Genomic DNA, 16,712 nt, shown 5'->3' on the forward strand with positions numbered 1-16,712 from the left:
TAATGAGACATACAGTTCAGTTCAGTTACAGTTCAGTCGCTCAGTCGTGTCCGACTCTTTGTGACCCCATGAATCGCAGCACGCCAGGCCTCCCTGTTCATCACCATCTCCTGGAGTTCACTCAGACTCACGTCCATCGAGTCTGTGATACCATCCAGCCATCTCATCCTCGGTCATCCCCTTCTCCTCCTGCCCCCAATCCCTGCCAGCATCAGAGTCTTTTCCAATGAGTCAACTCTTCGCATGAGGTGGCCAAAGTACTGATGAGACATAGATGAATGATTTTTGGTGTTTCTTCAAATATTCAGAGTAATATTGTGGGTGGGCTTTTAATTTCTAGACACTATTTGTTAGAGAAACATTTCAGGACTGTCTAGAATCACAGTACTGCACCACCTCTGCCTTGGTTTAATAGTATTAATCTTATTCTAAAGTACGCAGTGCAAGAAAAAGAACATAATCACCAAATTCCAGCACATGGGTCCTGTGAGGACCTACCAAGGGGCCATTTTGGGCTAGAGACGGTGGTTCCTTTCTGTGATGTCAGTCTCAAAAGTTGAAAATGTATCCTGGATGTCCTGACTTCCTCTTAATTGCCTAATAAGAATCTATAACTTCTTGAACTGAACCCATTTAATTTTTTTCGCTAATTTTATCACTGCTTTTATTCATGTGCATTTTCCCCTTAACAGTCAAACCTTTTCCAAGAACCTTCCACTTTCCCTTTGTGAATAATTTCTTACTGTGGTCATTCTATTTTGATGAATTTTGGAAGTTCTGAACTTTATAGAACTTTGGAAGTTCTATAAAGTTCTGAAGCTTTATAGAGCAAAAAGAATTCACATTAAGAAGATAAAAAATTACCAGTTCCTTTCCTACTTCCCAAAGTACAGAAGAGGTCATTGAAGAAACTTCTGTAATATTTTAATGGGAGATGGCCTGTTTTTCCAATTCAAAATAGGACTCTCAACTTTTTCACCTGTAAAGACAGTTTAGTTACCATATTACTGTGTAAGACAGCCTATAGCTAAATTTTGCTATTATTGATTTGAGCATTAGTTTTATTTTCTTTAATTTGCCTATGTTGTTCTGTGAATGAAAATGATTCTTCCTGTAACAGTGCCCCTCTTAGAATAAGTCACAGAAACAATTTTAAGAAAACCAGCAGTTTTCTGATAGTGTTCAAATTCTATTCCCTGGGAGGCTACAAAAAATTTCAATTAGATTTGAAATTAGACACCTGAAATCCATATATTTCTCTTAGCTCCTTAGGCAAAAATAACAAGTTAATAACTTAATTCACAGTTGTTTTCTATTTAGTAGCAGGGGATTTGGTGTCCCATTGCACAAATTCTGCGCTTTGAAATAAATCAGAAGTTCAGTTTGCAATTTAAAAACCTTGGAGCCTTAGAGCTTAGAACCCGAAAATGAACGCAACTTGAAAGAAGAGAATTCCCAAAGTGTGCCACAGTAGCCAACAGCTGAAATGCATAAATAGAACAGCAGCTTTACTGTGGCTGGAAAGCTGTCATTTTGAAGATCATAGCAAAGTCTTCTAAACTGCAGGGTACATCAGGGTTCACTTTGAATTACATGTATGCCTCTTAGAAGACTACATTCACTCGTGTGTGTCTCTATAAGGAGGTTCCTTAATTGAAATGCAGAAAAGTCAGAACTAGTGCTGAGTTCAGTGCTATGCCTATAGAAGACATAGTAAATACTGAATGAGCAAATAATCAAAAAAAACTTTACTAGCTGCCGGTAGTGACTTTCTGGTATAATAAGATGGTGAGGGTCATTCTCTTTTTTCTTTTCTATTCGTTCATTCCCGACAACATGTAAACACATCTAAGTCTCTCCCATTCTTAACAAAATGAAAGAAAACTAAGGAAAAATATCCTCCCCTTTACCTTGGACCCCTCTTGGCTGTTGTCCTTTTTTCTCACTTTCCATGTAGACTTCAAAACCATTAGATCTAGCTCCCCTCGTCATCTCTGCTTCCTTTCCCCTCGTTCCTCATTCAGTTCATTGCAAAATGTCCTTGTGCTGATCATCTACCTGGACAGATTCAGAATAAAGGTACCAAGCACTTTATTAGTGCCAAATGCCAGTGGACACTTTTCTGTCTTTAATGGGTCTCTCCACTGCAGTTTTCACCACTGATCTTGCCTGACACTCACTCCTGGCGCTCCTGGTGTGTATTTCTCTGGGTGTTCTTGCCCTGCTTCCTCTGGGGTTTTCTACCATGCTCCCCTTAGGAGCTGGTGTTCCTCAGGGTTCCATGCTAAACCACAGCTCTTCCCACTTGCACACATGGATCCGTTTTCATCTCTAGGTGACTCCCTTTTGTGCTTCTGTCTCCATATCTGTATTTCTATAGCTTCAGACCTTTTGCTGAGCTCCAGGTTTGTGTGTTCAACTGCCTGTTGACAATTCTATCTGGATTCCTTAAGGTACATTCGAATCAGCATGTTAAATACTGAGCTTGTCTTTACCTGCTTCCATTCCTGCATTCTTGTCCTTCGTCCCTTCCCATACGCAAATCAGCCAGTTTTTCTAAAATTTTCAAAGGTCTGCTCTGAGTGCCCTGTGCTCCTTGTCTCTTGTCTGGACTGCCTCAGCCCACTCCTGACTCCAGGCCTACCCTTTGTTCCATCTTCAAAGTGACTTATTTCGATGTACGCTCAAGGAGGGCAGGGCATCCTGTTCTCTGCACCACACCTGCATCCCCAGCACTTGTCTCAGTTAGTGTTTGAATGAAGGAAGGAATTTATTTGAAATGCATAGATGACCAAGTATCTACTTGCTTTCAAAAAAAATCCTTCAGCGACTTTTCATCATCTCTGGGAAAAGCAGCGTACAAGACCTGTCGTGATCTGGCACGATCCTCGTCTCCTGCTGCTCTCTACCTGACATTCTCAGCACTGACCTACTTGTAGATCTACATACATGAAATTCTGTGTCTTTCTTACTTGGTCTCCTCTGCTCATGAGACCTGCTTTTGTCCCAAGCTCATTTTCCCTCACCTTGTTAAATAATACTACCTTTGAAGATTCTGCTTAGATAGCACCTCTTCCAGGAAGCCTCCCCTGATTCCTTCCCAATGCCTTCTAATCTAGGCTGGGTTAGGCTTTCCTTCCTTTTACTCTTCCCTCCTAACTATACCATGTATACTTACTACATTTTACTATAATTGTTCATATATGTATCTAAATCATTTCTCTGAGATGTCATACAAGTCTGCAGCTTTGTATCCTCAGCACCCAGCGCAGCACCTAGATTTTAATAAACATTCGTGGAAAGAATGGAATATATCTGAATGATTGCAGGAGACTATTCCTCTGATATTTTGATCCAGAGATGTACTGGCCACCTTGCAGTACAGAGTGACAGTGATACACTGAAACAGTTTTAAAATGTCTTGAGTATCATATTTTGGCATTGCAGATAAGAAATTATTATCACCCTTGATTTATTTCTTTTATTATATACATCAGCATTTAACTGATTGCCTAAAGGAATTAATCTAACAATAAAAGCTGCTGTTAATAACTGAGTTTCTAAGTGAAGGCATTTATATTTTTAAGTATATTTTTAATTTTTAAAGTGTATTATAAATGAATAATTCTTGCATTGGCATTGTATATTTACTGGCTAGCTAAAAACTTATTCCTTGGCATCATTTAAGTTAATACCAAATAACTGATGAAGGAAATTATGCTCTATAATAGAGAAAAATTTAAGTGTATGAAAAAGAACTTACAGAAAATAAAACCTTTCCACTTAAAGATTAATTTCTATATCTCCAGTTCCATAATGTTGGATATTGTGGCCAAAAGGTATCTTGGGACCTTTGGGAAGGGAGAGTGGTAAGAAGGTGATGGGTTGGGCCGTACCTGGGAGAAAGGACTTACTTGACTGTGGGAGTCAGCCCTTGTCAAGAGAGTTTAGAAATTCAACCCACCAGCCTTGCTCTGTCTGGGTTGCTGGTACAAGGTGGGTCATGACTAGGGTGTTGAGTGGGGAGTCGAGTAGGATTTTCTGGAGAGTGGCCACGCTCAGTTGGAAGTAAGCTAACTTTAGCACTTTGCCCTCCATGCTTGTGTAGCCCTTTTTGCATCCCTCTGTTGAGGAGCATGGAGCATGATCAGGAAATCACTCCCTTACTTCTCTCTTCTCCTTGAAGTTAACAAAACCTTGGGGACACAGATTTTCGTTTTCTTTATCTTTATGTGTTCTCAGTATCCAGTTCACATTAAACGCTCAATAGCTGTTTATGGAGTGAACACGTAGAGGGGAGGGAGGTGGGCAAGTGAGGGCTGTTCATGTGGTGTGAGTGAGTTCGAGAAGGATGCTCTTGCTCAGATTTTAGCTCAGCAAAGAGATTTGTTGTATTTGAACCCGCTTTCCAGTCTCAGAGGGAGGTAGGTGAAGGCAGAGTGACTGCATCTATTGAGAGTGGCTAGTGAAGTCTGGTGGAGAAGGCAATGGCACCCCACTCCAGTACTCTAGCCTGGAAAATCCTATGGACAGAGGAGCCTGGTAGGCTGCAGAGAATCCCAGGGACGGGGGAGCCTGGTGGGCTGCCGTCTCTGGGGTCGCACAGAGTCGGACACAACTGAAGTGACTTAGCAGCAGCAGTGAAGTCTGGGCAGGTCTTAGAGGCCTCAGGACAGGGTTCAAAGTCCTAGTGCAGTGGGCAGCTGGAATCTTGGTGGACATGTGGATGGCAGGCCTTTAACCAGGCTACAGGGCAGCAAGAATCCCATCAGACAGAAAACACTGGCAGAGAGGGGACTCCTCCTTGTCGTCTGCCAGGACCAGGCTTGCAGGCCTCAGTGCTCACTGCCGGATAGAGCTGGAGATGGTAAGGATGCTTCTGTTCAGGAAATGAGCATTTTGTATCATTGTGTACACGTTTCTTCACTTGAGCTGGTCTTAGCCCTATTACCCCACTGGTGATGCGAAATTTAATTTTCAGAGACTGACCAGAATGGATAGATCAGCCGCTCAGCAGACTGACTGATTTCTGTGTACCCTTGCTCCTTTAAGGACAGTCACGGTATTATGTGGATCCTTGAGTGCATTTTTATGGTAGACTGGGAGAATTTTTTAGCTTATTTAGAAAAGATCTTTTCTCCCAAAGAGACATGATTTGGCTTAGGGAAACTTCAAGATTGATCTTTGCTGGTGTTTTTTGTTGAGAAGGTGGAAGCTTTATCTACAGATCACCTGGGATTCAAATCTTGCTTCTCTACCTTACTAATTGTACAGCCTTGATAAGTTGTTACTTAACTTCTTAGAGCTTTGTAAAATGGGTTGTTTGAAGATTACTGCTAATTCCCACAAAGTTCCTAGTACTGGGGCTGGCGTGTGGTGGGAACTCACTCAGTGACAGGTCCCATCATTACCTTTGTCAGGAAAGCACAGACACTTTCTAATAAAGAGGAAATTAACAAGTCTCTGAAATTTGTTCTCTTGCTGGTTTTACTAAGAAAGGATGATAGATGGCTGGGTGTTTGCTATTAGCACTGCATACCCAACTACAAAATGCGACTTGCTAAACAGATAGGTGATACCTACTTTTCATGTTTTGTTTTTTTTTTTTTTTTTCCTTCGCATCTTTGAAAACAGCACACAGCTTCTGAGTGAGATGCTCCATTTTCAAGAACATTGCAAAAGCCACTCGATGAGATCATTTTCCATGCAAGAATATTTAAAGCTGATTATAGCTTCAGGGCATTTTTTTTACTCTTGCATAAGCCATAGTTTTCAATTATTTCAGCATCATCATACATAACATAGAGCTACAGAGAAGTACTGGGTGATCTCATAGTATCACATGCCATTTGATTTTGGAGAGGCTTTCCAAGGGGTAATACAATGAGATTTAAAGCATTCTCTTTTGTTTATTGAAAAATACACTTTTTAAACTGCCTTCCTTTAGGAATTCTTTAAAATTCACAGATTATAAGTAAGCAGGTACAAAATTATTATTTCTCTTTACAGCTTCTCTGAGTTGCAAATAAGTTCTGTAATATTTTAAAATTCTTGGTGGGAAGAAAGGATCCTAGACTTTTTAATTTAAGGGGGACACTATGTGTTTTAATTCCTGCTGTTATTGGCCCAAGTACTATCTGAAGAAGTATGTTAAGCATAGGGTATTTTTATCTTCAAAAATGAATGTTTTTTTGTTACAAGTCTTTTTTTCAGTAAATACTAAAAATAAAAATGTCTTTAAGATTGAACAAAATCGTAGGGTTTAATTTCTCACATTTGAATATAACTTTTAAAAAGCAGGGACATCATTTTGCCAACAAAGGTCTGTATAGAGTCAAAGCTATGGTTTTTCCAGTAGTTTATGTATGGATGTGAGAGTTGGACCGTAACATTGAAGAACATTGAAGAACTGAGGCTTTTAAATTGTGGTGTTGGAGAAAACTCTTGAGATTCCCTTGGACTGCATGGATATCAAACCAGTCCATCCTAAGGGAAATCAACCCTGAATATTCATTGGAAGGACTGATGCTGAAACCGAAGCTCAGATACTTTGGCCACCTGATGTGAAGAGCCAGCTCATTGGAAAAGACCCTGAGTCAGATAGGACTTAGCCTCTGGACAACAGCAAACTTAGTTTTTCCATGTGCCTGTAGCCCTTATGCTACAAATGGCAAAAATGTCTTGAATGTGTGCAAGAGAGATTTTCTGATTCTTGCCGTGGGTGGAATTAGCTAATGATATTCATTCCGACGCAGGATGGTACAAATGGGGCATATTAAAAGGCCTAAATTAGGTCAAATTGAATAATTGAATTTATTCCTTTACTTAAAAACAGCTTAATCAGCTGAGAGTGCTGAAGTCTAAAAAAAGTTTAATTAAATATTAATAGGGAGTTTATGTTTTCAGCTTTATCTTCATTTACAATGATTGTATATGATTTTCCTCCTTCGTTACCTTTTATAGATCATTGGAGACGAAGTTCAGCCCTTCTCGCTTGATGAAGAATTCGATTATGATGTGGTGGTGCTAACCCCCAGGTTCACTCCTGCAGAGATGAATGCCATCGAAGAGCTATCCAAGCAGAAGACAAAGAGTGCAGACTTAGAGGAGCCCCATGACTGATCCACCCAGACCTCTTTACGTTTGTTTTTATTTTGTTCTTATTCAAGCAGCATGAAATTAAAAGATAAGCCTGTTGTAATCCCCTTTATGTAAATGTATGTGTGTGCATTGATTTATAGGGTTATTTCTCAGTGGACTTCCCCGGTGGCGCAGTGGTAAAGAGTTTGCCCATCAATGCAAGTAGATGCAGCAGATGTGGGTTCAATCCCTGTGTCGGGAAGATGCCCTGGGCAAGGGAATGGCAACCCACTCCAGTATTCTGGCCTGGGAAATCCTGTGGACAGAGGAGTCGGGGGGGCGGGGGCTACAGTCCATGGGGTTACAAAGAATCGGACACAACTGAGCATGCCCACACCACCAATCTTTTCAGTAGGGCGATGGGTCTGAAAAGTGAAGTGAAAATAGCTCAGTTGTGTCCAGCTCTTTGTGACCCATGGGCTATACAGTCCATGGAATTCTCCAGGCCAGAATACTGGAGTGCGTAGCAGCCGTTCCCTTCTTCAGGGAATCTTCCCAACTCAGGGATTGAACCCAGGTCTCCCACATTGCAGGCAGATTCTTTACCATCTGAGCCACCAGGGAAGCCCAAGAATACTGGAGTGTGTAACCTATCCCTTCTCCAGTGGATCATCCTGATCCAGGAATGGAACTGGGGTTTTCTGCACTGCAGGTGGATTCTCTACCAGGTGAGCTACCAGGGAAGCCTAGGCGATGCGTCTAACAAAACCAAACTGCTCTCTATGGTTTATGTGGTTTAGTTGCTCAGTCGTGTCCAGCTCTTGCGATCCCATGGACTATAACACGCCAGACTCTTCCGTCCATGGAATTTTCCAGGCAAGAATTCTAGAGTAGGTTGCCATTTCCTTCTCCAGGGGATCTTCCTGATCCAGGGATGAAACCCGGCCCCCTGCACTGCAGACAGTCTACTGCATTGCAGACAGATTCTTCACCAGTTGAGCCACCAGGGTAGCCTCTATCCTTACAGAATTCTCTTCTGTCACTTGGCTGCATCCATGGCTGATAGGGGGAGATGGAGGTGGCAAATGGGGACAGGAAGTAGCACCTACAGAAGGGTCTATCTGGTGAGAGCGTTGCAAGTAGGTAATTGTGACATAGACTGGAAATTTCACCCTACCTACTTGGGGAGGAAGGGCAATTGAGCATGCAAAGCCCAGAGAAGAACTGGTCAAATAGTAGGTCCCAGGTGCCAGGTATCCAGAGACAGTTATATGAATGTTAGTGCTGAGAGGCTGGGCTTCAAGGATTGATTGGGAAAGACTTTACTGAAAAGGAAAGCACCTGAAAATTGATATGTCATATGTTAAATTCTTGTACTTTGTTACTGCTATTCAACCATGGATGAGGATAGTTACAAAGTACAAGGAATGATCTCTAGCTCCAGAAGTTTGAAATACAATTTGAGAAGGCAAGACGGAGAGAAGGCAACCAGAGAATGTAAAAACTATTATGAAGTGCTAATTGTGTACAATACCCATGAATGCTTTAAAGGGCGGAGAGAAAGGGGTGAGGGCACAGAGGGGGAATAGTATATACGAAGTGATTTTTGTTATTGAAGGAATCAGTAACAAATCAAATGCACTTCTCCTTTTTTCCTTTATATGTTTTTTATTCCTATTTTTTTTTCATTATGGCTTATTATAGGGTATTGAATATAGTTCCCTGCGCTGTATGGTGGGACCTTGTTTATCTATTCCGTGTATAACAGTTTGCACCTGCTAATCCCAAACTCCTTATCCATTCCTCCTTCCCTCCCCATCCCCATGCCTGGCAACCACAAGCCTATTCTCCAGACAGACTTTCTATTTCTTAGATAAGTGCTGTCAGTCTTTCCTTTCACAGATAAGTTTATTTGTGTCATATTTTAGATTCCACATATGAATGTTATCATATGATATTTATCTTTCTCTTTCTGACTTGCTTCAGTTAGTATGATAATCTCTAGGTCTGTCCATGTTGCTACAATGGTATTATTTCATTCTCTGTTTGACCAAGTAGCATTCCGTTGTATATATGTACCACAGCTTCTTTGTCCATTCATCTTTTGATAGACATTTACACTTTCCCCATATCTTGGCTGTTGTAAATAGTGCTGCAATGAACATTGGGGTGCATACATCTTTTTAAATTATAGTTTGTCTGGATATATGCACAGGAATTGAATTGTTGTATCCTATGGCAACTTTAGTTTTAGTTTTTTGAGGAACCTTCATACTGTTCTCCATAGCAGCTGCACCAATTTCAAATGTACTTAGTCATAATTATTTTTCATACAAGCCTGTGCTTGTATGTGTGTGTATATTCATTAAACTGCCATTCATATTCCCCACAAAAGAATTTTCTTGATTTATTGTTGCTATAGTCGGGTGATTTCCATGTCTGTTTTTCTTTGTCTAGTCAACAGACTTTCACAGAACACCATATATGTGCCACGCCTGTGCTTGAGGAGGATATAGGTAAATTAGATATAGGCTGATTTAGTGGGAAAGACAAGTGTATATGCAAATAATTACCATAGAGCTACACGATCCAACTTCATAGCCACTAGCCACTACTGTGACTGAGGAACTGATTTTTGGATGTTAATTTTAACTTAAAATATAAAGTTGATATTTGATGCAGTTATTATAAAACTCTCAAGTTCATTTGGAACAACTTGGGTATGTGAATCTACTTTTTTCAGTTGTAACTTTTATGACAATACAGATAACTATTTTTGATAATAACTTAGTGTTTAAAATATGCTGTAAAGGGAAAACATACATTGGATTTCAAAGAACTAATATGAAAAATTATAGAATATCTTGTTTTTTGTATTGATTACATGTTGACATGATACTTTGGATGTATCTGGTTAAGTAAAATATATTGTTAAAAATCACCAATTTCTTTTTGCCTTTTTAATGAGGCTATTGGGGCATTTAAAGTTATGCCTGTGGCTTGTCTATTTTTATTTGATGGCATTGCAGTAGAGTATAATCAGTACTGTAAGAGTGGTGTGTACTAAGAGCTACTGGGTGAAGCAAATCGGAGTTACTGAATCTCCCCACCCTGGAGAGGTGGGAATATTCACAGAGGAGGAAAGGTTTGAGGTTGGTCGGAAAGAATCAGTAGGACCTTTTGATTTGAGGCTATTAGAGTAGTTGACGTGGGAGATAAGAGCTGGAACCAAGGCAGTGGAGGTGGACATGACATGGAGGGCGTGGATCTGATTAGAGATTTGCAGGTAGAACTTTCAAGGATTGTTGGCTGGTGCATTGTGGGCATAAGGGAGCACTTGTGAGGTTAAGACAATATATTTTTTGATGATTAAGTTTACTTTTAATCAGAGGATAATTGCTTTACAATATTGTGTTATTGTGAGGTTAAGACAGTATTTTAGTATGCAGTCTATACACATGCTAACTTGAGGAGACAACCACAGTGTGTTATAGTTGTTCACAAGATCAGAGACTCTCTTTTGACTATATATATATATATATATATATATATATATATAGCATTTTGGTATTTTAAATAAAAGGCTTCACCGTTTAAAAAAATTTTTTTTTAATTAATTTAATTGGAGGATAATTACAATATTGTGATGGTTTTTGCCATATATCAACATGAATCGGCCATTTTATAAACTTAAATAATTTTATAATAGGAGAAACAAAAGCAGCTATTCAAAAGGAATTATATGTTGGCAGAGTATTCCATTAACTGGGGGCGGGGTGGGGGCGGGGGTAGATGGCAGATGCATGTTACTGCAGAGCATTCTATCTGTAGAATCAGTATATCATTAGCTTCATTCCCTTTGGAAATTTTTGATTCCTGCGTTATTTGGGGCAGTTGTGCATTACAGCAATAGTGACACTGAAAATAGGTCCTGTAAAGCCTTTGAGTGAATTAGTTTTGTCTCAACTGTACCATTACTCTTGCCCTAACTAGTAAAAACTCCACCATGACTTTCAGCTTTATGGATCCCTTGAATTGATGTGAATGGTTCATTTTGTGTTGACTGGAAAACCCTAACCAAGTGCCTTTAGAAGAAGCCTACAAGTGTATGTATGGATAATACTTGGATTAGGTAGTGGGATTTAGGATACGATTAAGAAAGAGTAGACGATCAGGAGAAGCTCCTGCAGGTATGTACCAAAATGGTAGGGAAGAACATGAAAATTTTGAGTATCTTAAAATAAAGTGGCAGTTGCTACACCAACTAGCTGGAATGGAGAAAAGTTCACTCCAAGTCTGCAATACCAGCCCTAACTTGTTCTGTGTGGTGGCTCAATTGGCAGTCTTATTACTGCAGGATCCATCTTATATGGAATCACCTAAGAAGGAGAAAAAAATATTTAGACCTGGTATTGAACTTTCTTGGTTCCTTCATCAAAAAATTTCTTTTCCCATGAATGAGATAGAGCTGTATCCTCTTAAAAGAAATTTTCCTTCAGTTCAGTTGCTCAGTTGTATGTGACTCTTTGCAACCTCATAGACTGCAGCACGCCAGGCCTCTGTGTCCATCACCAACTCCTGGAGTTTACTCAAACTCATGTCCATTGAGTCAGTGATGCCATCCAACCATCTCATCCTTTGTTGTCCCCTTCTCCTCCCACCTTCAATATTTCCCAGGATCAGGGTCTTTTCAAATGAGTCAGTTCTTCACATCAAGTGGCCAAAGTATTGGAGTTTTACCTTCAGCATCAGTCCTTCGAGTGAATATTCAGGACTGATTTCCTTTAGGGTGGACTGGTTGGATCTCCTTGCATTCCAAGGTACTCTAAAGAGTCTTCTCCAACACCACAGTTCAAAAGCATCAATTCTTCACTGCTCAGCTTTCTTTATAGTCCAACTCTCACATCCATACATGACTACTGGAAAAACCATAGCTTTGCCTAGACATACCTTTGTTGGCAAAGTAATGTCTCTGCTTTTTAATATACTGTCTAGGTTGGTCATAACTTTCCTTCCAAGGAGCAAGTGTCTTTTAATGTCATGGCTGGAGTCACCATTTGCAGTAATTTTGGAGCCCCCCAAAATAAAGTCTGTCACTGTTTCTACATCTGTTTGCCATGAAGTGATGGGACCACATGCCTTGATCTTAGTTTTCTGAATGTTGAGTTTTAAGCCAACTTTTCCACTCTCCTCTTTCATTTTCATCAAGAGACTTTTTAGTAATTGTATGTGATAGTAATTGTATGATTGAATTAAAATATGAAAAAGGCAAAAAAAATTTCATTTCATTGGCTTGTTTCTTGGAGGTCAAATGTATATGGATACAATAGCATGGGAAATGACGTGAAAGAGACAATCTTGGAATTTCCTAGAAAAATATGTCTCCATAAGCAAGAGAGTTCCAGAGAAACATCTACTTCTGCTTTATTGACTACACCAAAGCTGTTGACTGTGTGGATCACAACAAACTGTGGGAAATCCTTAAAGAGATGGGAATAATAGACCACCTGACCTGCCTTCTGAGAAATCTGTATGCAGGTCAAGAAGCAACAGTTAGAACCAGACATGGAATAACAGACTGGTTCCAAATAGGAAAAGGAGTACGTCAAGGCTGTATATTGTCACCCTGCTTATATAACTTATATGCAGAGTACATCATGAGAAACTCTGGGCTGGATGAAGCACAAGCTGGAATCAAGATTACCGGGAGAAATATCAATAATCTCAGATATGCAGATGACACCATCCTTATGGCAGAAAGTGAAGAACTAACGAGCCTCTTGATGAAAGTGAAAGAAGAGAGTGAAAAAGTTGGCTTAAAGCTCAACATTCAGAAAACTAAGATCATGGCATCCGGTCCCATCACTTCAAGACAAATAGATGGGGAAACAGTGAAAACAGTGGCAGATTTTATTTTGGGGGGTTCCAAAATCACTGCAGATGGTGATGGTGGCCATGAAATTAAAAGATGCTTACTCCTTGGAAGGAAAGTTATGACCAACCTAGACAGCATATTAAAAAGCAGAGACAAAAAAAAAAAAAAAAAGCAGAGACATTGCTTTGCCAACAAAGGTCCATCTAGTGAAGGCTATGGTTTTTCCTGTGGTCATGTATGGATGTGAGAGTTGGACTATAAAGAAAGCTGAGCAGTGAAGAATCGATGCTTTTGAACTGTGGTGTTGGAAAAGACTCTTGAGAGTCCCTTGGACTGCAAGGAGATCCAACCAGTCCATCCTAAAGGAGATCAGTCCTGGGTTTTCATTGGAAGGACTGATGTTGAAGCTGAAACTCCAATACTTTGGCCACCTGATGGGAAGAACTGACTCATTTGAAAAGACCCTGATGCTCAGAAAGATTGAGGGCAGGAAGAGAAATGGATGACAGAAGATGAGATGGCTGGATGGCATCACTGACTCAATGGACATGAGTTTGAGTAAAGGGGAGTTGGTTATGGATAGGGAGGCCTGGTGTGCTGCAGTCCATGGGGTTGCAGAGTCAGACACGACTGAGTGACTGAACTGAACTGATAAGCAGAAGAGAAATCCATTCGCCTCACCCTGGCCTACCCAGCCCATATATCTATTGGCCCCTCCAATCTCATTTTGTACCTCCTCATCATTGGAGAAGGAAATGGCAACCCACTCCAGTGTTCTTGCCTTGAGAATCCCACGGACGGGGAGCCTGGTGGGCTGCCGTCTCTGGGGTCGCACAGAGTCGGACACGACCGACGCGACTTGGCAGCAGCAGCAGCATTGTTTTTTTTTTTATTATGTTCTAACCAGTTTGCATTCTTTTTGTTTTTCAAATACTCTGCCTTGTTTCCACCTGTGTGCTTTTTTCTGCTCTTCTTTCTCCTTGGTTTCCCCTGCTCTTGGTGTGACTCCTCTTTCTGTTTATTCAGGTCTCAGGTGAAGTGTGTCTCCCAGAGTCTCTTTCTGACCAGCCTATCTAATCCTGTTCTCACAGCCTTCACCCTGTCACTGTGCATCCCTTTACCCTACATTGTCTGTGTCTTACCAGACTCTCCCATTAGATCATAAACTGCAAGAGGGTACAGTGCTCCTCTGTCTTTTTGCTGCCATGTCCCCAACAGCTGAAAAAGGCCTGCAATACAGTAGTTGTTCAATAAATATTGACTGAATGAATCAAACGTCTAAAGTTTGAAAAAGAACGGAGAGGTCCATTTCATCAATTCAGTTTGGTTAAACATTTATTGAGCACTTTTATATTCAAGGCGTTATATATATATATGTATGTATGTATATATATATATATGTATGTATGTATTATATAAATATATTACTTCTTAGACTCATGATGATTATCCAATGGCCAGTGCAAATATGGGCTAGAACTGTTTCATTTAACCTGTTCCTTCTTTGCCTTGCCTAACCCCATGGAGAACTGTGGTCCACATGGGAACTTGACCTACTTCTCAGTTGTTCTTTTAAAACCTTGTTAGGATTTCTTTCATTGAAAACCCTACTTGGGAGCCATTCATGAGATATAATACCAGTATTCCCAACATTCTGCATTAAAAAGTGTGGACTGCTGACTGGAAAAGAAAAGACTGAAGGGGAAAAAACCTGGAAGGGAAAAGAAAACAGAATTTAAAGAGTGAGTTAGGAAGAAGAAAATTTCATTTTGGTAGCTGACTGTAAAACAGAATCTTTTATCCATCCATTCAAAAATGTTAATGCTCACCAGAGTCATCACATTTTAGAGGAGGTCTTAAAGCCTAATTCCCTTGTTTTCATTACATTTTTATTTTAGTGTCATGTAAGTCACAAGAGATTTGTAAACAAGAGGGACATAATCTGATTTATATTTGAGGGAAGACGGGTGGAGAGGGGCTAGGGCTGTACTATGTTGGGGAAAGGCTCTGTTGGAGGGGTGTGCCAGGCTGTATTGTAAAGGGCTTTCCTACTGTTCTCTCACTCTGGAAGTTACTGTGATTTCATTATCCCGTTTTCTGAAAATTTATGGTGATCTTTGCTGACACAGGTCTGTTTTCATTTTTGGTACTGGGCACTCAGTAGCCTTTTAGTCTGGAAAGCTACATCCTTGGTTCTGGGAAATTGTCTTCAATTATTTTTTGATGACCTCCTTCTTTCCATTTCTTCTTTGTTTTCCTAGAATGTTTGCTTTTTGGATATTGAACTTCTTAGATGCTACTCTAATATTTTTGTACTCTCTTCTGTTTCCTTTCTTTTTATTTTCTGAGACTTTCCTCAACTTTATTTTCCATGTTTTTTATTGCAAGATGCATATACTTTTCTTTTTTGCATTTTATTTTAAAATCCACTAAATAGTAAAGCCATTTCTATGAAAAGGAAAATAAGGACAGATGCCACGAAACCACATCTAGACAGATCAGGACAGCATGCCAGAGCTGCATCAGGACTGGACCATTAGAACTGTGTGAATGAAGGTAGCATCTCATCCTTGATAAGGCTGAGCATGGTGCCCTTCAAGGGGAAGCGCTTGTGTTTATGACACTGAATGAGCGGAGGAGATGGAGATGTCAGGAGAGTCTTGGGTATTCCTAGCATGTTGTAGAAAGCCTCAGGGGTGACCAAGTGGAGGCTAGCTAAGTTCTAGAGTCCCTGACACTGAGAGAGGGAAGTGATGCATTAGGTGCTGGGTCTCTGGCTGGGCCTCTGGAATGTGAGTCTTTTCTGTGTTAGGCATCCCATCCTCTGAAGCACGTCCCTATCCTATTCCTGATGTTCCTATTTCTGTTTATGGCACCACATCGGTTGCCTGAGTATCATTTTGGCCTCTTTACTACCTTTTGGTTCCAATCTCTCCTTGTATCCCTCTGGCCTTTATTTGAGACTTCATTGTTACTGATCTCCTTCTGGAATCCTTCCTACTTCCCAATTAGTCTCTAAATGTCTCTATTCTTTCCATTGTAGCTTGTTTTGCACATTGCTTTCATATTCATCTTTGTGTTGCAATCTTTTTCAAAACCACTACTAGCTGCTCCTTGTCTACTGATATTAAAAACTTTTCAGTTTAACGTACAAGGCCCTATTCCCTAGTACTGCCATGACAGAGACAAAACTCAGTGCACATGGCTCCCAAATGTTCCCCTCCACCTTCTTGATTTTCTTCTTCTTGTTCTTTCTTTCTAGATGGTCACCCTTCATTTCTGCCCAGTGAATTTCTACTCATCCTTTAAGATGCACCCCAGGGGTCACTTCCTCTGTGAAATTCTCTGATCCTTCCCTGAAACCTCTATAGCATTTTGTAACACTGTTGCTGCTTGTCACATTCTGCCTTGTGAACACTGTTTCTCTGCCCCTCTACTCCAGTCTAAGGGCAAACACTAAATCTCATTCATTGATGCATATTTAGGAAGCAGGTTTTTTACATATTGTGGTTCTCATCACTCAGTTCAGTCGCTCATTCGTGTCCGACTCTTTGCGACCCCATGAATCGCAGCACGCCAGGCCTCCCTGTTCATCACCATCTCCTGGAGTTCACTCAAACTCATGTCCATCGAGTTGGTGATGCCATCCAGCCATCTCATCCTCTGTCATCCCCTTCTCCTCCTGCCCCCAATCCCTGCCAGCATCAGAGTCTTTTCCAATGAGTCAGTTCTTCGCATGAGGTGGCCAAAGTACTGG

The 16,712-nt window shown here is 40.5% G+C and overlaps 1 protein-coding gene across 4 annotated transcripts in view; it reads left to right on the forward strand.

The window, feature by feature from the left end:
• LOC120876887 (intraflagellar transport associated protein) overlaps positions 1 to 7,210 on the forward strand; it is a 71,266-nt gene extending 64,056 nt beyond the window's left edge. For all 4 annotated transcript variants that reach the window (XM_040259028.1, XM_040259030.1, XM_040259031.1 and 1 more), the window contains one exon: positions 6,964 to 7,210. In XM_040259028.1, coding sequence (XP_040114962.1) covers positions 6,964 to 7,122 — 159 coding nt within the window. In that variant the 3' untranslated portion in view covers positions 7,123 to 7,210. The remainder of the gene's footprint in view (positions 1 to 6,963) is intronic.
• The last annotated feature ends 9,502 nt before the right edge of the window (positions 7,211 to 16,712 follow it).

The sequence above is a fragment of the Oryx dammah genome, unplaced genomic scaffold (assembly GCF_014754425.2).
Source record: "Oryx dammah isolate SB20612 unplaced genomic scaffold, SCBI_Odam_1.1 HiC_scaffold_17, whole genome shotgun sequence".
NCBI classification, from domain to species: domain Eukaryota; kingdom Metazoa; phylum Chordata; class Mammalia; order Artiodactyla; family Bovidae; genus Oryx; species Oryx dammah.